Here is a 20,691-nt window from a genome sequence, read left to right as displayed (position 1 = left end):
CATGCTGTTCTTTGCGAAAATGGATTATGTTATTTGTCTTTATTGATCTCCCAATAACAACTTGAATGGAGGGAGACATTTTGCATTCTTCATTTTGCATTTTGCAGGACGTCATCTGTCCTCCTGTGTTTCAGAATTCTCCTAACAACATGGCAGGCATGAACAATCCCCCTGGGACTCCGCGTGATGACGGGGAGATGGCAGGCAACTTTTTAAACCCATTCCAAAGTGAAAGTGTGAGTATCACATGGGACGTAGTCCAAACACAGCACGTGGCATGCAACCGTAAGCATGGACGAGAACCACATAGTATGCGTTCTCTGATGCATGGAGAGAATGTCATATAGTGCGCTTCTCCTGATTTTAATTACTTGTTTCTGAATTTCCTTAACATTTTCCCTTTGGCTGGACTATGTGCTCTTGCTTGCCGCTTGTTATCCGACAGAACGCAGAAAGAGAATACTTTCATCCTGATAGTTAGTGACACCACACAGTTTTGGTATGGTATGTGGTATGCGCCTCACAAAAGCTGGTATCCCGTACATGGGAAGTTAGCGTAGTCAGTTGTATTGCTTTAATCTGGAATTGTGTAGCATAAGACATATAATATAGTATTGGCTTATCTTTTCTCCCCTCCCTCTTTTTTTCTCTCTCTTTACAGTATTCACCCAACATGACGATGAGTGTGTGATTTTTTTTATTTTATTTTTATCTTTTATTTTATTTTATTTCCTTTTCATCTTCCCTCACCCTACTCTACCGTTACCCCTCCCTCCCGGTGTGTCTTGCATTACCCCCCAACCCTCCCACTCCCTTCTTCCTAACCCACCTCCCGCCCCCTCCTGGATGGTGTGCTGCGCACCCCCCGCAGCCCCTGGGGATGCCCATGGACAGCAGGACCCCCCTCAAGGCCCCTCATCCCAGTGCCTGCAAAATGGGAGTGAGAGCATGAAACCCAGCTCCCGGGCCACAGGGAGGGTCTCTCCACCCGTTCTCCGTAGCCCTGCCGGGTGTTCCTCCCCAGCCCAGGACAGTAAAGAGATCCTAGCCTGCACCCCATGGCCCGTCTCTCTCAACCCCTACAACCTGCCTGTCCAGGAGGCATTCATACCCAACTGAGGTGCTGTTCTGCTATGTCCTGCAGCCGGCTCCACACCACCACCACCACCAACAACAACAACAACAACAACAACGACGACAACAACAACAACAACAACACTCCACTATATTGTGCTGATCATAGCTTAAGTTACTATGAGGGTATGCAGGAGGTGACTGATTGGGGTTGAAATCTAGAAACCCTTATTAAAAAAAAAAACTCTGCCCCTTTTGTGGGAGAAAAAAAATAAGAAAAAAAGAACTGATTATTTTATTTTAGGGCAAGAATGGCTTTCATTAAATGTTTGTATTTTTCTTGTGTTCATGATGATGCTAATATTATTATAATTGTCATTATGTTATTGTTCTAATAATGTAGTTATGATTTCCTGTAAAGGGCACATCTTATCTCAGCAACAGCATCAACGATGACAGAATAAGCACACAGTTGAAAAAAGAAAATGCACAATGATACTTCTGTTTACATGATTTTAGGTATTTGCTGTTTTGTTTTTTGTTTTTTTTGTCACAGTCATACTCCCATCACTTACCTCTGTTCATTTCTCTGAGGAACTTGTAGCTAACGTCTGACAGGTCATGGCTTCAAACGCACAAACTTTCAAACTTGAGGGTGTGGTAGGAATAATTTGTCGCAGTCGGGCAGAAACCTCTTATCTCCATATTCTAACTTTTTGTGTTTTTTCGTAAATTAACACCCTACTTGATCACACTACAGCGTCACACAAAAGCATCAAAAGTAGCAGAATCAGAATCAGAATCAGAATCAGTTTTATTGTCACATCACAGGTTTACAAGGTAAAAAAGTGGGTGAAATTCTTTTTTGTACATCGTTCCCATCGCAACGTTAGTTTCCATAGAAAGAAGAGGGGGGGGGGAGAAGAAGAGGGTGGGGGGCAGGTGGGAAGGAGATCAAAACAAGAGAGCAACAGAAGGCCAGACAAGTTATCTACATATTTACAAATTACCTGAGATAATAAAAAAAAACTAAAAAAAACTAAACTAAGGTGCCTGAGCATAGCAGCAATGTATTGTATACTGTGCATGTTATACTTATACTGTGCATGATAGACAATGGACGTTAAGGTGCTTAGAGGAAAAGGAGCACAATAAAAAAGACCCAAAAAAAGTCAGTGCGTTATACAAGGGATTAAGGTGCAAAAGGTCAGTGCGTGTCCACCTAGAGTGGACTGACCCTAGTATAATCCGCAAGTAGCTCCATGAGGGAGTACAACAAAAAGTCATTTGTACCTGGTGTAGTCCACAGGTGTGTCCGAGGGGGGGCTAAAGTCCAAGTCATTGTCCCTGGTATAATCCACAGGTGTGTTCAGGAAGAGCCAGAAAAGTCTGCGCCGCCTGCTGTCAGGCTGCTGAACTCATCCAGGCTTATGCCCCATTCAGCATTCTGACAGCAGCTGGATTGAAACTACACCAAAACCTGGTGGTGGAACTCTTGATACTGCGGTAGAGCCCCTTGCCCGGTCGCGGTCGTTGTAGGGGGTTGAACAGTCTGTGACTTGGGTGGTGCTTGTCCTTGATGATCCTAGCAGATCTACAAGCTCGAATTCGAGCTTGTAGATCTGCCACTTATGCAGTTTTTTTATTCGAATCCTGAAAAGTAACCGGTTTTGGACATATGAGGTTTCCACCCGACAGAAACGAATTGATAGGCCTCACTTAGCGTGATGGTTTGTGCTCAGGTTTTAGCTTGGCTAAAGCTACTCATACAGTTGAAACAATGGATTTCCCTGAGCCTTGCTGTTTGCGGGCACAGTGTCTATTGGTACACAGACATAATCCGTTTCTTAGGTATATTGTCTTAATAAGCACCCCCACCCACACACACACACACGCACACGCACACGCACACGCACACGCACACACACACACACACACACACACACACACACACACACACACACACACACACACACGCACTACTTTTATTGTGTAGGAATGGACTGTTCTAATGGAATTCAGCATTAAGTTCCATTAGGTTTTTAACTTTTCTTTCTTCTGATTGACTTGTTTTTCTTTTGATTTACTCACGATTGCCCTTCTGTTACGCCATTTCTCAGTCAGTCAGTATGAATGGAGAGAGAGGGAGAGATTTGTAAATCATCTTTTCTCTTTCAAGGATTTGGTCTTGCCTGTAAATACAACATATTTAGCTTCTATTGTGGTTATTTTGTTATCTGTTATTTACAACTTGTCTGTGAATCTCCCCCGAAAAACTGTCTCCTTCTCCATCACTTCTCCACGATTTCAACCTCACTAAAGGACTGGAGGCGCAATGTACCCTCCCAGGATGCTGTCTAGTCCCATGCCCGTGTCTCCGAACTGTGAACGTGGAGAGATTCTGGGACCTCTGTTACTCACATACAGTAACGCCTGCCCTCTCACGTTCAGTTTGGGTCGAACTCACAGATCCTTGTGATCCAGTGTATTTGCCCTCATGAGACAGGCTACATAATGTTCTCCTTGGAGCTCCCACCACCATGTCCCACTGAGTCAATGACTGTATGTGCGGGAAATTGGATACAGGGTTTGGGTTGTGGCAGCTCTAGTGATGGGAGAACTGTGACTAAGGGTAAACGGATGATGTCGCCACAAGGGTCTAAAGAAGAGGAACACTTGTTTAGGCTGCATTTGTAATGTATGTATTTCTCTTTGGTTGGACTGAAATGTAAGTCAGACCTTTTTCTTGATTCTTTTTTTTTTATTATTATTGTTTTTATTTGAATTTCTACAAATTATATTCACGAGAAAAATAATAAAGAAAAGCCCACAGAATCTGCACACAAGGGGGAGAAATAAAAGATACATTTTTGTTTTATATTATTTCATTTGTTCTTTTGGGTATATCATGTACCCTTGGCCTGAGCAACCCTCTTATCACTGTTTCAAAGCTATGCATTACAGTGTGTCTCAAAAGGTCACTCCAGAGTGCATATTTAACAGTTGTAGCTATTCTAAACAACAATAATAGAAGAATCGTAGAGCCTGATGTGATTGATGTTCTTGTCGGTCGTCTGCTATCAATGTGAACCAGGTTGTGTTCAGAGTTCAGCAGGGACATCTCCAGGGTAGTTGGGCTTTAACCACTTTCAACCCTGGCGTCCCTATTTTGGGCAAGTCAATACATTTTCATAAACTTGCTGATCTACAGCCTCACAACGTGTCCTGATACGATATATTATGAGCTTGTAGATCGGCTACTTTGGAAAATCCTAAGTGGTGAAGTGGCCCGAAAAGCACCGTCTCCAGTTTTTCCTTCCATGTACTGACACACACCTCCCCTGATTTGTGCCTCGTCCCGCGACCATGTCGCTCACATTGCATCGCTTTTTCTTTCCCCCTTAAAATCAGTTATTTTCAGTGAGCGACACGTTGTACGATGAAGTATAAATTATCTACTATTACTCCTCCTCCCGATCTTTCTGCAGGACCCCTCCCTCACTCCTCAGCCCCCCCTATCCTTTTCTTTAATTTACTTTTTTTTGTAAATACTGTATAATGCATTTTGATATCATTGACATGTTTTGATATGTCAGTCACTACCAATGAATACAGCTTAAAGTAAATTATAAATAAACTGTCCGTGTTTTTTCATAATGGAGAGACGATGCGCTTACGATTTGGTCCATGTTGGTGAATGCCAAACTTGCATTTAAAATGTATAGAATGCAGTTACTTAATCAGTAGAAACTGTATGCGAAAGATGTATATGGTGGGGGGTGGGGTATAATGCTTGAAACGGGCTAAACTGACAGCAAATATCTTATAAGGACAGGAGGAGGTGAATGAGGCCGATGAAAAGCTGTTTCATCCTCCTTTTGTCCTTACCTGCTGTGTTATTAGTGAACTATTGGTTCTTGAATAATCATGTGACCGATTGTTCCAAATGCCATCGTCTCCTTAAAAAACATGCGACCACATATTACAGTTTTTAATATGAAGGATTTTTATCAATTAAAAAATAAAAAAACTTTTAAAAAGGAAAAAATACTTAGAGAAAACCTCATTTTAAATTAATAATAGATCAAAAAGTAATACTTAAGGGGAAAAACTGTGTCCTTTGCTATTCACTCCTGTAATAGCGTTGTATAGATTGATGCTCTCTCACTGATCCTCGCTCAGTCCTCCGTGTATATCGATTGTTGGCCATCTCTGTACTTCTATTGTGATGTATAATACTGTACCATTAGGGAGATTTGCTGGGTGGGTGGGGAGGTGATGCTGGGGCTGGGGATTCAAGGGAAGGGGATGACATTGATTCTCCTGTACTGTTCATGGTCCTTTCTAATGACACGGCAGTATTCAATATGAAGCAGTCTGTCTCTTGGGTTTGCTTTGTATTTTCATGGTAGGATAGTTCAGAATCTTGTCTTAGGGACTTAGGTGTCTTGTGTAGGTAATAAAAATGTCCTTTGTATGTTTCTTTATATTGTAAAGTTTCTTTAGACTGAAAGAAAAAAACAGATAATTTGCTTATCAAAAAAGAAACAATGCATCAATAATAAATGTCATTTGATTTTTCCCTGTTGTTTGAATCTTTTCCTCTGAGCTCTTAATTTTCCAGACAGATACACATACATACATACATACATGATGGTAAGTTCAAACTAATTACACATATCACCTCTTGATTATAATAGTTCTGCTTATCAACAGTATGTTCTTTGTTCTGACTGAACTCTCACAGTCCAACTAATAATGCATAACAAGTGTTCATTGAGAAGTTCAATTATTATACCTTCAAGTCAAGTGTTCCAAATAGAAAGACATGACATAAATCATGTTTATGTCCTAACATTTTTATGTTAAATTTTTTTTTTAAACTGTTACTATCAATTGTTAACGTTTATAAGAAGATTTTAATAACAAAGTGTGTCCTTTCAAATCAAATGACTGACATTAATGGCATCACATTTTCATGGCTACGCTGTAGAGTAAAGATACACATATCGCTACTCCAGTGTAAACCAACTGACTTAAACTTACCATGACAGATAAAAACATGTCAGAGAAGTGAAACTTCAGTTGTAATTCTAATGTGTATACAGTATGTATGTACACACACACACACACACACACACACACACACACACACACACACACACACACACACACACACACACACACTTGCCTTTTTACAACAGTTGGCATCCAGTATTGTTACATTAGCGCCACCTTCTGTTTAGCTAGGAGCACTTACTTAAATTCCATCCCACAAACCGATTTATTTTATGAATCTAAACATTATACATCTCCCCGTGATATTATCTACTGCCTTAATTATCTTTTTAAAAGTCACCTCTTCAACTTACTTCCTCTATCATGCTCTCTCTTGCCCTTTTGGTACCTACTACAATTAATAATAGTAGCCTACGTTCCACATGTCTCCTCTTCCTGGCAGAGGTCACATAGACCTTTAGGGTGTTTCCCAATGATTTAACACTCTATGTCCCAGTCTTAACCTTGTAATGATGGCCTCCTCGCTCTCTTCTTGCTTCCAGTAATGTATCAGAATCAGAATCATCTTTATTATCACATCATTCATTGGTTTGCAGGTGTAAAACAGTGGGTGAAATACGTTTTTGTGCAAGCTCCATCGTTTTTGATTGTTTCCAGAAAGAGACAGAAAATAAAAAATAATGTTCCATCCGAACATTATGTACATCATGTAAACTTGTATACCTGCTATTTGTGCGCAATACATTTTAATTGGGCTTTAAAAGAACTGAACAGGTGTCATTTTTGCCAAATCTATGCCAAACTTCCTCTACTGGTATTGTGGGCTAATAGTCCTGTATGAATTATTAGAGACACATGACTTCAAGATTTAATGATAACTTCTGCTAAGGCAGTGATTTTCAACCTTTAGGATTTCAAGATGCCTGCGTTTGATATGCATTAGAGGCCACAGACCCCCATTCCATACCATGTTTTTAATTTCTGGCACCCCAATCTACACACAGTCAAATCCTGTGTTACTGTCACAGACCTGTAAGGTTCCATATAGATGAGCTTGTAGATCTGCTATTTTTGAAAAATCCTGGCACACGGATATTTTCTGAGACAGGGGGACTGCAGCAATAAATTAAAAAAACATCAATTGGGGTTGACATGAAACAGTTTTAGAACCACTGGTGTACATGTTCAAACAAACCTGCTGGCAATAGAAACAGGATGTAAGTGCTGTTATTAAAATACAAACTATAAAAATACAAAAATGCTGAAAATTAATGGTCATAAGTTCATGAAGCATAATTCATAATAATTTCATGATAAATATTTGGGTCATAATTGATTTCATGTAAGGTTAAAAATGTTAAAACATGATGTGATTAAACTTTCTGGGGCGGAACAAAGTTCCCTGTCTGTCAGTAGCACACACCGGACTGGATGCATGATTGCATGGCATTACTGACAGGTGGTGCAAACAAACCTGTGGACTAAGCCCTGTAAATAATAGATATAGTGTTATCGCGCTGCTAAAGTTATTAAAGACGTCTGAAAGCAAGGACAGTTGGTCAAAAGGACATTCTAAGGACTTGCTAACAAACCAAAGAACCTCTTTTCCACAACAAGCGGTCAACGAGGTATTCTATTTTTTTTTTATCTCGCCGTTGTGTTTGATGGACACACTTAACCTGTGCAGTGCGCATTTCTACATTCCATTGTATTTTCATTTATGTATGCTTTGGTCTATGTTGTTATGTACTGTGCAAGTTCTTGTTTGTTTGTTTATAATTTTTTTGTGTGAACATATAGTTCTCACGGCATGACTGAGGGATTAGGAGACTGCCAATGCCCGTTTATAAAGAACCCGACCTGTGTCATCAATGTTGTGAGAGGAGCTACGCAGTGCAGGACTGGATTTTTCTCATCTGCATCATTGTGTGGACAAACACAGTGAACACAACTTCAAAATCTATCTCTTCCTTTTGATAAACCCTCTTAACTGAATTCCTTCCGTCAAAATGACAGAAGAGTGAAACTTGCCTTTGGTTTCCTTCAATATTTAACATTCTACAGTTCTTCAGGTGTCATGAGGAGAGTACAGTCAGCTAGCACTGACATCAATCCTGACCTTCACATTTCTGCTCCATATTAACATGTTCATTTGTAACATGTATAGTCTATTCCACTAGTCTACTATTTACCTCCCATACCCAGGCCTGCATTAAGGCAGTACGGATAACAGTTCTTTTGTCATAAGTCAAACCTTAAGCCAGAAATAAAACTTTTCTAAATCTCAGACAGATATTTTTCTACACTTGATATTGCCAATCTTCAGTTACTGGAATGAAGAGCTTTACATAGCTTATATTTCACAGTAAAGCCAAAGAGAAGAAAATAAAGAGATGAAGCTTGATATATGATTATCATACAAAATACAAAATGTATTACACAAGCTATAACAAACTTTAACTGTATAAATCATATTTAATGTATAAAATAACAAGATTAAACATACTTTGTAAGAAATAAAAGTACTTAGGGTACAATATAACACTATTTACAGAAGTGTTACGATTTTCACATTACCTTTTACAAACGAAAGATCATGAAAGCATACTTTCTGTACAAAATAACATGACAATACTGTTGAAGTTTATTTAAAACAAAAGATGAAAGCATTACTGTAAAATACTACTCAAAGGAAAGGGTGACTGGTTGTCTAAGACTAGGACCATCTCGCAGTGGTGTCCGATAAGATCTTAACCTAAATATCTAACCCGTGTACTGAAGTAAATGCTCCAGTACCGGTATTCAAAAGTACAAATTACAAAATACATTCTCTTTTTAATAACAATGCAGCATGGCTGTATTTACATATAGAACATCTCCCCAAAAAATGTTAACAAAACTACATTTACAAAAATAGTGAAAATAGCAGATAAAAAGCTCCCATCGGCTATTTTCACTCAAATTGAAAAAGGGCATAAGTTGTTAATTCACAATATATTTTTGGATGATTGGGTCCCAAGAGTCCCTTCCTAGAAATGTAAATGAGTCAAAAGTACAACATTTCTATTTGAAATGTATTGGAGTGAAAGTAAAGTGCTTGCAAATAAAAACAAAAAACACTCCAAAAATGTACTTGAGTACACTACTCAAGTAAATGTCCATAGTTACTGTCCATCAATGCCAGTGTGGCAGAGTCCTGAAGTTCTGGGATAATTGGAGATTCTGGACAGCGGTGATTGAATGAAGGCGCTTGGCAGACAACCTTCATCGTTGGCTGGGTCCAGGTCTCTTGGTGGCGATGCAGGCAGAAGATGGTCTCTGTGCATGGAGAAGAAACGACAGCGTTAGTATCGATGTCCAGCCCGACTACAATACGTAAATATCTTGCTAATTACCCTTTCTGCCATACCAGAAAAAGGACGCTAGGGTTCACGTTTAAGGGATTTAGCAGTGCAACTGTAGAATACACCTCAATTACTAGATCTGCTACATTACAAGTAACTAAAGGAGTACTAGACAACATTCAGCCAGATGTCACACTTTTACAAAACCTCTGTTACATGCTATTTGTTATTTCCCCATCATGTTGTGGGCAATATTGTAACAGGATGGCTGCCTTACAAGAATATATTTAGGGTAAAGTACGTTATCCAATGAAAAGCTTTGTGTTTATTCTTATTTTTATATTGAATATACTCATTTCCATGTCGGTTTACTGTTTCAGGAAGTCAAGAACAAGCCAGTGTTTCTGGTAACTGAAGAAGATCTGAAGCGAACATCTGTGGTGACAGAAATCACAGCTCCTTCTAGAAAGGAAAAGAAAGAGGCAGAGCGCAGGAAGAAGGCAACAGGTTAGCTAAAACTCTAAGTACAGAAACCCACACACATTCTCACATAGCACAGTATTTTATTAAAAGTAAATCTGTACGTTTTATTTTATCGGAACCAAATGGACCTATGTGGTTCCATTGGTACACTCTCAGAGTTACAGACCTGTAAGGGTCCATTTGGAACCCTCTCAAGGAACCCTGAGGGTCCCTGGTACCCCACTTTGAGAACCACATGGTCTTTGTCATATGACAGTGTCATGCCACGTTAAGATGGCTTCTTCTTCGAGTCCATAGCAATCTTAGATGTCGTTCTGCCAGTATCGGGCACAGGCCACAGCTGATGGAGTAGGTTCTGCCAGGTCCTCTGGGCTGCACCGGGGGGCGTCGGCACATTCCAGCAGGTGGGACATTGTCTGCTCTGATCCACAGATGCATGTGTCTTCTGCTGTGTAATTCCAGACTTTCATCAGTGCTTTGCACCTCCCCTGTTCCACACGCAGTCTATTTAGTGACTTCCAGGTTGTCCAGCCAAGGTCGTGGCCACTAGCGAGGTTTTCCGTTGGTATGATCCCTCTGTCCAGCCATTCAAGAGCTTGTGTGTTGTTACTTTGCCATTCATCTTCCCAGATGTTGGTCCTTGCTGCTTGTTTGGTTGTCTGGAGGGGCACGACTGTCTGCACAAAACTGGCTCTGGATCGGAGCCTGCGTGGAGGTGCTACGTGGCCATGCAAGGGGTGTCTGATGTCTGTCTCCTGTGTTCTCCGTTCATCTTGAGCGATACCTAGTCGTCTGATGTGTGGGGGAGAGATGCCGGCTAGCGCATAAAGGCACGGGATAGGCGTTGTCTTGACGCATCCTGTGATGATGCGGCAGGTGTCGTTCAAGGCTGTGTCGACCAGTTTGGTATGGCGTGATCGGCTCCAGCTTGAGCAGGCATACTCTGCTGTGGAGAAACACAGGGCCATGGCAGTTGCACGGATTGTTGGTGGATCTGCACCCCACTTGGGGTTCACTAGTTTGCGCAGGATGTTGTTGCGGGTGTTGACCTTGGCTTTGGTGTTCTCCAGGTGTTTCTTGAAGGAGAGTGTCCTGTCCTATCCAGTGTAACACCAAGATACATGGGATGCGTGTGGTTGGACAGTTTGTGGCCATCCCAGGTGACGCTCAGTTCTTTTTTAGCGTCTCGGTTCCTCAGGTGGAAGCTGCATAGTTGGGTTTTTGATGGGTTGGGTTTCAGGTGGTTGTTATTGTAGTAGGTTGACATTTCTTGGAGGGCACTTTCAAGGACAGGCTCAATTTTCTGGAAGTCTACTTGTTGGGTGGTGATGCAGAGGTCATCTGCGTAGATGAAACGCTGGCATTCTGGGGGTAATGGCTGGTCATTTGTGTAGATGTTGAACAGGAGGGGGGCCAGTACGCTACCTTGTGGGAGGCCGTTCTTTTGGGATTTCCACTTGCTCCTCTGGTCATTCAGCTGGACGTAGAAGCGCCTGTTGTTGAGGACGCTTTTGATGACTTGACACAGATTCAGGTCACCAGTCATGTCCAGCAGTTTCCTGACCATTGTACGGTGTTGGACAGTGTCATAGAATGAATTAGGCATTAGTTAATATGCTTTTACAGTTAATTGCGTGTCTGTGCGTTGTTGATCCTGTTGGCCAGTGGGACCACTTTGACGGGGTTCCAGGGGGTCCCCAGCTGAGTTATTGATAGTTAAGACCAAATAGACCCACAGGTCTGTAACTCTGAGTGTACAAATGGAACCAAATGGACCTGTACACTCACAGTTACAGTCTTAAGAGTCATGGCGGTCCGTGGCCTGATACATACCAAACTGGGGTCCTTGAAATTAAAAAGTTTGAGAACCACTGCTGTTACATACAGTTACATTGTTGGCTGCAAGTTGGTGTAGCAGTCAGAGTGTGTGTTATAACTCTTTCACAACTATTTTTTATTGTATTTAAATGTCCTTTCATAATGTGTTTCTATTTCTGTGGCTTGTTTTTCCCCGTAGTCCACCTGTGCTGCACCACCAGGGTTCAGAGGACCCGGTCACGGTCGGACTCCACTGCACTGTGAGTATATTCTCATTATATTCTCTTAACTTTATAACATTGTATTCAAATGTCCTTTTATAATTGCTTCTTTTTAATGCTCGTAATGTTTTGGGGTAAATCTATTTTTCTTCTTGTCTTCTAATAGTGACAAAAGACGTGGTGAAGTGGAGGATGGTGAGGAAGAGGAAACCGCTTGCGTCTTCAAGCGCAGAAAGCTGCTGGAGCCGGAGACGGACTACCCTGCAGCTCATTTCCTCATGTTTTGTTTCCAAAGGAATTTATCCCTGAAAAACATGAGGATGAGGAAGGCCAGGTGAATACATTGCAAATATATTCTTGTATTTTTGCCAGGGACACCCACAAGAGAAGATTTGTGTTCTAAATTATTGAAAATCTTTTCAAGATTTCTCAAACTTAAGAAAATAGATAAGATAGATTCATCTTTTTTTAAGCTTGTGAATTCATTACAGTTAGTTTGTTAGCAATCTGGGAACCCAGAGCCAATGAGAATGAAAAACAGCGCCCTCTGCTGTTTGTACTATCTCACATTGGCTCTGGGACAATGACGACGTAGCACAAGTGCGCATAGGAAACCAGGGTTTTAGTCTGCCTTCACGCTCCACTTCCGGGTGGTGCGACTATGTTTTCATTCCCACTAACAATATTTCTACACGGAACACTAACACCACTTCTCCCAGAGAACATGGATCGTTTTGGTTATAAGCCCACTTGTTTCTATGATGAAAGAGCAAGTTAAAATGTGAATATCTTTCCGTGGTTTTGTCTGCTCCGCGGACGCTATTGTTAAATTAGTTTCGGCTTGTTTCGAGTAGGGAAGGATCAGCGGACACGTAAATCCCGCCCACTACATTTGATTGGGTAAAGCGCGGCCTGCTTCCTGATCTAAAGACTACTTTGTTGCTTTATCAGTGGTGCTCAAACTTTTTCATGTCAAGGACCCTCACAATTATATGGATTTGGCCGCCGACCCCCCCCATCTCAAAATATTTTGTTCCAGGGACCCCCAGAAGCAAAGATTTTTTCAAATGTTTTCTTTAAAATATATATATATATTCAACGATGTTTCTAAATAGCAGATCTACAAGCTCATAGCTCATATCAAGAGGTTTTAATGGGTTAATCAATTCAAGTTTAATTAACTGTTGCATCCTTTGTTTTAAACTGACCTGAAATGTGTTTTCTCTTTCCTCTAGAGTCTAGAACAAGGAGGTGGCAAGCTGGAGAGCAGTCAGCAGACCTGGGCTGTAGGAAGAGTGAGCGAAGCAGCTGGAAGAGCTGTTCTCCCTCAGCCTGGTGCCTCCTCATTTACTGCTGCTGTTAGGTGGCTCTTTTGTCCTGCCCAAAGAGCTGTACAAGATCAACATGGAGGCACTGATATTGTCTCGTGGAGATCGGAGCCTGCAGGTGTCATCGTGCTTAAGGCAACTTTTTTTGAAGTACATCCCCGGCCCAAAGAACATCGTAGCCGACGCCTTGAGCCGTGAGCCGTGAGCCGTTTGTCCAGTCGTGTGTCAGTCATCGCCTTGTGACCGAGCCTTATACCTCGCTGTTGGACCAGGTCAACGGCGTGAATGACAGAACCGTGCAAGAGGTGTTCAGAGTGTCCAACAACTGTCAGGCTGTTGTGGACGAAGGCGGTGAGACATTGAACATGCCAGTGCAAGAGGCAGTTCCACCAGACACGAGAGGCTCAGTCGCATCAGAGGAAGTCGCTGCCATCCTCAATGCTCAGTCCACTGGGGGTCTTGAGTCACATGATGGGAACAGATGCTAACTTCAATCTTCTGCAGAAGGAAGACCAGTCCACTGCACTCCCGCAGAGCCAGCTTGTCAATAAGAGAATGACAACACAATAAACAGGGCCATGTACTTTGTACAGAGGCACAAGAGACCTACCAAGCTTGAGAGAGCTGTTGAGTCACGTAGCGTGATCAAGCTGCTGAAGCATTGGAGTAGACTCACCATACAGAACGGCATACTGTACAAGACAAAGAAAGATCGCCACATGAACAAGAAGATCTTCCAGTTCATAGTGCCCAGCTCATTGAAGCAGAAAGTCCTCCACGGTCTCCATGACACAGCGGGTCACCAAGGCCAGCACCGTACCTTGTCTCTGGTGAGGCAACGGTTCTTCTGGAGTGGCATGGAACGTGATGTTGTGAACTATGTTAAGTCCTGTCAGCGCTGCATAGTAGGGAAGACACCTGAGCCACAAAGCCGTGCACCACTCAAGAACATAGTCACCTCTGAGCCTATGGAATTAGTCTGCATAGACTTTTGGACTGCTGAGCAAGGGAGCAAGTCTGTGGATGTTCTCGTTGTGACTGATCATTTCTCCAAGATGGCACACGCCTTCCCATGCAAGAATCAGACTGCCAAGCAAGTCGCTCGTCGTCTCTGGAATGATTTCTTTCTCATTTATGGTTTTCCCCGTCGTCTGCATTCGGATCAGGGAGCAAGCTGATTAAGGAGCTTCTAGAGATGGCCGGGGTGCAGAAATCCCATACGACTCCGTATCACCCCATGGGAAATGGTGTCACAGAGTGATTTAACAGAACGCTGGGAGATATGATCAGGTCCCTTCCCCCTCTATCCAAAGCAAAGTGGCCGCAAATGCTGCAGTTGCTCACCTTCTGCTACAACTGCACGGAGCATGAGACAACAGGGTTTGCACCGTTCTACCTTGTGTTCGGGAGAATCCCTCGTCTTCCCGTCGACGTCATGTTTCAGCATGCTCTCACCAATGACGCTGTTGTCAGCCACTCAGACTTTGTGTCCTACCTGAAGAAAGATCTACATGAGGCTGCTCAGATTGTGCAGAGGAACAGTCTCAAAGAACAGACTCTCCATGCTAAGCTGTACAATCGCAAAGTCAAGGGCTCACCCCTCGTCGTTGGAGACAGAGTGTTGATCGCCAACAGAGGTGTGCCAGGGAAACGCAAAGTTACAGACAAGTGGGAGTCGACTCCTTATGAGGTCATGTCAGTCAAGCCTGAGATCAATGTCTACAGAGTCAAGGATTGCCTGACAGGCAGAGAGTCGTCCACAGGAATCTACTACTCTCTGTTTGCTTCTTGCCCTGTGAGGGTGAAGTGGACAGTGGATCTGCACACTCAGAATGTGATGCTGCTGCGCATGGAAGTGATCTGTGCCCTGATGTGCCTGACGTGATGGAAGAAAGTGATGTCCGTACAGTCAACTGGCTGATGCAGGCAGGTGATGATGAAGTTCATTCAGAAGAGGATGACGAGTCGACTCACTTGACCAAGGGTCTGATGTTGCCCAGTCTGACTCTCTCACAGTCTGACTTTCTCCAGCCCCTGAACAGGATGTTGCCCATTCTGCTGTCGACAGTGCGGAAGGCCGTGCTCTGAAGACATGGTCCCCCCGGAATTTGACTGCCCGGACACAGACTTGGCCCCTCCCGAACCTGTCCATCCAGACATGTCCCCTCCTGTCAATATCCCCATGGACATAGCCCCTCCTGACAGTAACCCTCCAGACAAGAGTCTGGATTAAGGGGATCATTAGATCATTAGCAGACTGCTAGTAGAACTGCTATATTACATATCATTAAGACCCTGGATTAAGAGTGATGTCTATTGTTCTTCTTAAATGGTTGCATAATGAAATACAATGTTTATAGAAAATATTAAATTGAATTTGAGATTAAAAACGACTATTTATGTTAAACTGTATTTGTCTCTTCAACCCTGTTTACCACCCTCAACCCTGTCACGCCTATATTTTCTGTGATTATTTCTTTAATATCTTATGAAAATGTACTGTATGTAATGTTTGTTGAACTCTGTCAGAAATGTTCAGAGCAATCATAACAATACTTTGTTTAGTTAAAAGTCAGATGCTAAAGTAGATTTATGATAAAAAAGCATCAAAGAATAAAAAAAAATGCACATTTAAGGCTTTTATAACAAAAGTGGGAGAATTGATGTACTTTTTATATTTCCAATTATTGAATTAGTGTGAGGGACATTTTATGAATAGGAAAATGTTTGTTTAATTACAAATACAGTTCATAATCATATTCAAACGGCTTCCAGAGTGTCCATAACGGGGTTGAGAAAATATAGTGCCGTATCATATAATAATGACCAATAATAATATGGATTTAATGCCTGAGATGGGAAAATATTTTTTTCTGCAAGTTAAATATGTCCTTAATGTTGTGGGGTATTCAGAAAAGTGAAACATTTGGGTCATTAAAAAAAAAAAATAAGTGCAAATCGTACCGGTTTCGTGGAATGACTCACCTACTGTTCAAATGTAGGAAGCGCACATTACAAATCGCACAAAAGTCTAAGTCTAACCTTGTCCAATGCCTCCTGCAGCACTCCCTCAGTTTCCTCCCACTTATTCTGAGCCATGTAAAAGGCTGCCTGCGGCCTGCCCATTGAGAAGCAACAGATTTGCAGAGTAGGCCTACATTAGTAGCGCGCATTTTCCCCTCTCTGTCACACTGACAGACAGACAGCCAGGACACACAGGTTGACCAACGGAGAGGAGGCAGAATATTCAAAAGGATAATAATTCTTCTTAAATCTTTTTGTTGTTGTTTCAGTACAACTTTCCTGCTGCTTCAAGTGCTGCTGGCTGCTGCTGCGGGTTTCTGGTAGGAATATAAGCTCTCAATACTGCAATGTAAAAATACTCTGTTAAAAGTACAAGTCCGGAATTCAAGATTTACTTGAGTAAAAGTACAAAAGTATTGGTATCAAAATATACTTAAAGTACCAAAAGTAGAAAGTACTCATTATGCAGAATGTCCCATTTCACAAGTTTTTAAAATATATTAAAATCCTTGGAAAATAGCAGATCTACAAGCTCACAACCATGAGCTCACAACGCGTCGTTGTGAGCTTGTAGATCGGCTATTTTCAAATAGCCAAAGTAGGGCTGAAGTGGTTAATGTATGTTTTGTATAATCAGTGGTGGACAGTAATGGAGTACATTTACTTGAGTACTGTATTTAAGTACAGATTTTGTTTTAAAGTAGGCTACTGCCTACTTTTAGGTTGGCTGTCAACATGCAGGCACATACAGTCTAGAGCAAGGCAGAACTAAAATGATATGGTTTCAATGTTATTGTTGAAGACATTACTCCTTTATCCATTAGTTAATTTAGGGTTTAGTAGTAGTGAGCTACAATAGATGAAAGTTGAGAGTTAGTTGCTTCAGTAACATGAAAATATATACATACTGTACATTTTGAAGTAACTAACAAATTATTTTACACTTTTTAGTATGCAATAGAAATATACATGATGTTATTATGTTATTAATCTAGCAATCATACCAGTTCATGGTTTCTGTATTTCTTGTATGGGTGTATAGAAGTAAAACTATTTAGTTCTGGTTCTATGTTTTTATAGGTGTTTCTACAGGCTTTGTATAATGTAGTGGTTCTACAAGCACATCAGTGCATGCAGTGCAGGTGGTTTCAGAGAGTTACTTCTCTGAAACAAGAGTTAAAAACAAAGTCCTATAAATTAATTGTGAAAACATTACAGCAATTCATTGATATGAAAAAATAAACAAATACTTCTACTTTTACTTGTACTTTAAGTATTTTTTAAAGCATTTACTCTTGAATACTTATATTTAAAAGCAAGTACTTGTTTTACTTTTACTTGAGTAACATTTTGACTGAGCTGCTTTTATTTCGAGTAAATTTGACCAGGTATTAGTATCTGTACTCTTACTCAAGTACTGGGGTCGAGTACTTTGTCCACCTCTGGTAGTAATAGTGACCAAATTTGACTGGGAGACAGTCATCTAGCATTTTTCATGTCATATGAAAGCAGGGAATCATAGCAAAATAATGATATGTTGTTTAATGAGTGAATAATCTTGAAACTACAGCTTATAGAACTGAAGTCAAGTTAAAACTCTTAAGTAGGTCGCCTCACAGCTAGAAGGTCCTGGGTTCGACTCCCGCCGGGGACGCTGTGGGCGCTGGGGGCGTGTCTTCTCCTCCGCGTCATCAGCGCCCATACCCTAGGTGGTGTTGGCGAAAGGGCCTACTCTGTGTGGAGTTTGCATGTTCTCCCCGTGTCTCCTAGGGTAGTTAATACCCTCACAAAAACATGTAGTAATCCTGGTCGCTATACCGCCTCCCCCATGACAGCCGGGCGCCTGATGGAGGGGAAGGGAACTGGTTGGAATAACGTGTTCCTTCCACGTGCTACGTCCTACCGGGGAAACTCCCCCCTGTCAGGTGACAAGAAGGTCAGTTGGCTCTCATGCATTGAAGGAAGCATGAGCTCGGCCCTGGCCTCCCTGGCTGTGGGGGACTGGTGTAGGGCTGGTGTAGCGCCCAGGATCACTTAGGAAATTGGCACCGGGTGAAAAAAATGGGTTACAAAAATCGCGGGATAAAAGAATTTAGAGAAAAGAAAAAACTCTTAAGTAGAGAAAACACCACTTGAATTAGAGGTTGCTAGGCTTTCCTGAAGAATGGGCACCAGCGAGATGACTGTCTCCCAAACAAAAACAGTTGATTATAATCAAAATCTGCCAAGTAACTGGTAAAGTTTTCAAATAAATGTAGTGGAGTAACTGAGTAAGGGCACGGCCAAAAGTTGACAAACTCGTTTGTATGCAAATACAGAGACTTAATATAGAGATTTAATATAATATAAATTCTTGTTTGTGTTTTATTTTTTTACGTTTAAACTTATAGGTTTAAACAGGTGCACACAATACAGTATACTGTATTGTGTGCACCCGCGTAGCCTGCCTGATAATGTTGACTGGGCGAATCAGAATCTGAAATGGTGCAGTAGATAACTTCCGACTAACCGTTTTATTTCGGTGAACTTTTTAAGGAGTTATTATATTATTGTTATCAAACATTATCATATTATTACACAATGGAAAACGCTGTTTTTCGTTCTGTTTTCGTCGTGCCCTCGGGGGAATTCAGCGATGCGGTGAGTAAACTAAATGTAAAATAACTAGAGTTAGCTTGTTGTTCAGTTCTCCCGGGCCGTTAGCATACAGAGTTAACGTGCCCTGTTAAACGTCAACAGGATGGAGCCTCGCTGTTGTTGCTCGCCGAACCGGCGCTTTGTCAGCTTTAATATCTGTTCTGGTCGGCAAGCGACATGTATTGAGATTGAGTCTTTTTGATGTTTGTGGTTTTGGTTATGCATTTTTTTTAACCTGAAAACATTGTGAATCTTTTTAACCTTAAGTGCATTTTTCACATTGCAAACGGGTGTTTGTAACGGTTTTTGTTTTTGAATGTTACTGAACAGTGGATGAACGTGGAGAACCCTGCACACAGGGGGAATTTATCATCCCACATAGGAACTCTGTCCATGTTGAAATATGAGCTGGCTGCACAGCAGCTCCACACCGCCTATGGAATTAATATCAATTGGAAGAAATTAACCAAACAGACCAAGTCTAGATCTTCCAACAAGGTGAGTGACTGGAACACAGTTGTCGTTTACTTAAATGCATAATTCTGTCACGTCGTGTTAGCTCTGGTCCATAGCCTTAGAGGGAGTAGTACTCCTTCTAACGCTAAGGACCAGAGGTAACGTTGTGTCTAATCTCTCAAGAACAGATCCATCGCTGCGCTTGGATCTGTCGGTAGCCGTGTTGACAACCCATGCACATTGGCGTGGCGTGGGCGTGCCTTCAGATCAGGAAGCAGGCCGTGCTTTACCCAATAAAATGTAGTGGGCGGGATTTACATGTGTGCGGCTCAATTCCCACTGGAAACAAACCGAAACTCATTTAACAATAGCGTCCTCGGAGCAGACAAAACCACGGAAACATTTTAACTTGCTCTTTCATCATAGAAACAAGTGGGCTTATAACCAAAACGATCCATGTTCTTTGGGAGAAATTATGTTAGTGTTCCGTGGAGAAATATTGTTAGTGGGAATGAAAACATAGTCGCACCACCGGAAGTGGAACGCTGAGGGCAGACCAAAACCCCGGTTTTCCGTGAGCATGTGTCCACCGTACAGCTCCGCCCAGAGTAAAATGGACAAGTGAAAAACAACAGAGGGCGCTGTTTTTCCTTTTTATTTGACGATGGGTTCCCAGATTGCGTTGTGTCAGACTCTGAATCAACGGATCCAACGGTTATGTTGGATTGGATAACATTTGCATTTGGGTTTGTAGCCACCGGGGTTAATTTGTTAGCATGTCATTTTTACTCTACGTTTGCATTACAAACTGTGAGTAAGACTAGTTGTTGAACAATGATGATCACAGCATACAGTTTTTTTGGTACTGATAACATGTTGAGTTTTTAAGAAATCGGCCAAACTGGACCACTAGACTGCTGGTCTTCTATCCTATCAGGAGGACCAATGTAGTAGGGTACTGCTGGTTTTCTATCTATCGGGAGGACCAATGTAGTGGGGTACTGCTGGTTTTCAGCCGAGCTACCAGTACCTCTAGTACTGCTGTTTTTCTTTCCTATCAGGAACCTTATTACTACTATATTACTATACTACTATCCCATATTTTTTATATTCTTAATATTTTAAAAAGCACATGGACTACAAACTAGTCTTGTATGAGCATGTGACGAATAAAACCTCTTGAATCTTGGAGAACTCCAAGCACACTCACTCATCCCAGATTAAAGAGGCTTGAGTCTTAAAATGCACATTCAATCAATGTGATAGATTATATAATTCGTCCATTTG

General features: G+C 41.7%; 1 protein-coding gene across 2 annotated transcripts in view; it reads left to right on the top strand.

Moving 5' to 3' along the window:
• LOC308087499 (single-stranded DNA-binding protein 3-like) overlaps positions 1-1,973 on the top strand; it is a 14,775-nt gene extending 12,802 nt beyond the window's left edge. Inside the window, exons 11-12 of one of the 2 annotated variants that reach the window (XM_080431409.1) lie at positions 135-236; positions 872-1,973. In XM_080431409.1, the coding sequence (XP_080287535.1) occupies positions 135-236; positions 872-952 (183 nt within the window). In that variant the 3' untranslated portion in view covers positions 953-1,973. Of the gene's footprint in view, positions 1-134; positions 237-661 lie in introns of both variants that reach the window. The other variant, XM_080431410.1, reaches the window with a different exon arrangement.
• The last annotated feature ends 18,718 nt before the right edge of the window (positions 1,974-20,691 follow it).

Source organism: Gymnoscopelus braueri (genome assembly GCF_963280865.1).
Source record: "Gymnoscopelus braueri genome assembly, chromosome: 6".
NCBI classification, from domain to species: Eukaryota; Metazoa; Chordata; class Actinopteri; order Myctophiformes; family Myctophidae; genus Gymnoscopelus; species Gymnoscopelus braueri.
This window is presented reverse-complemented; position numbering and strand designations above follow the sequence as displayed.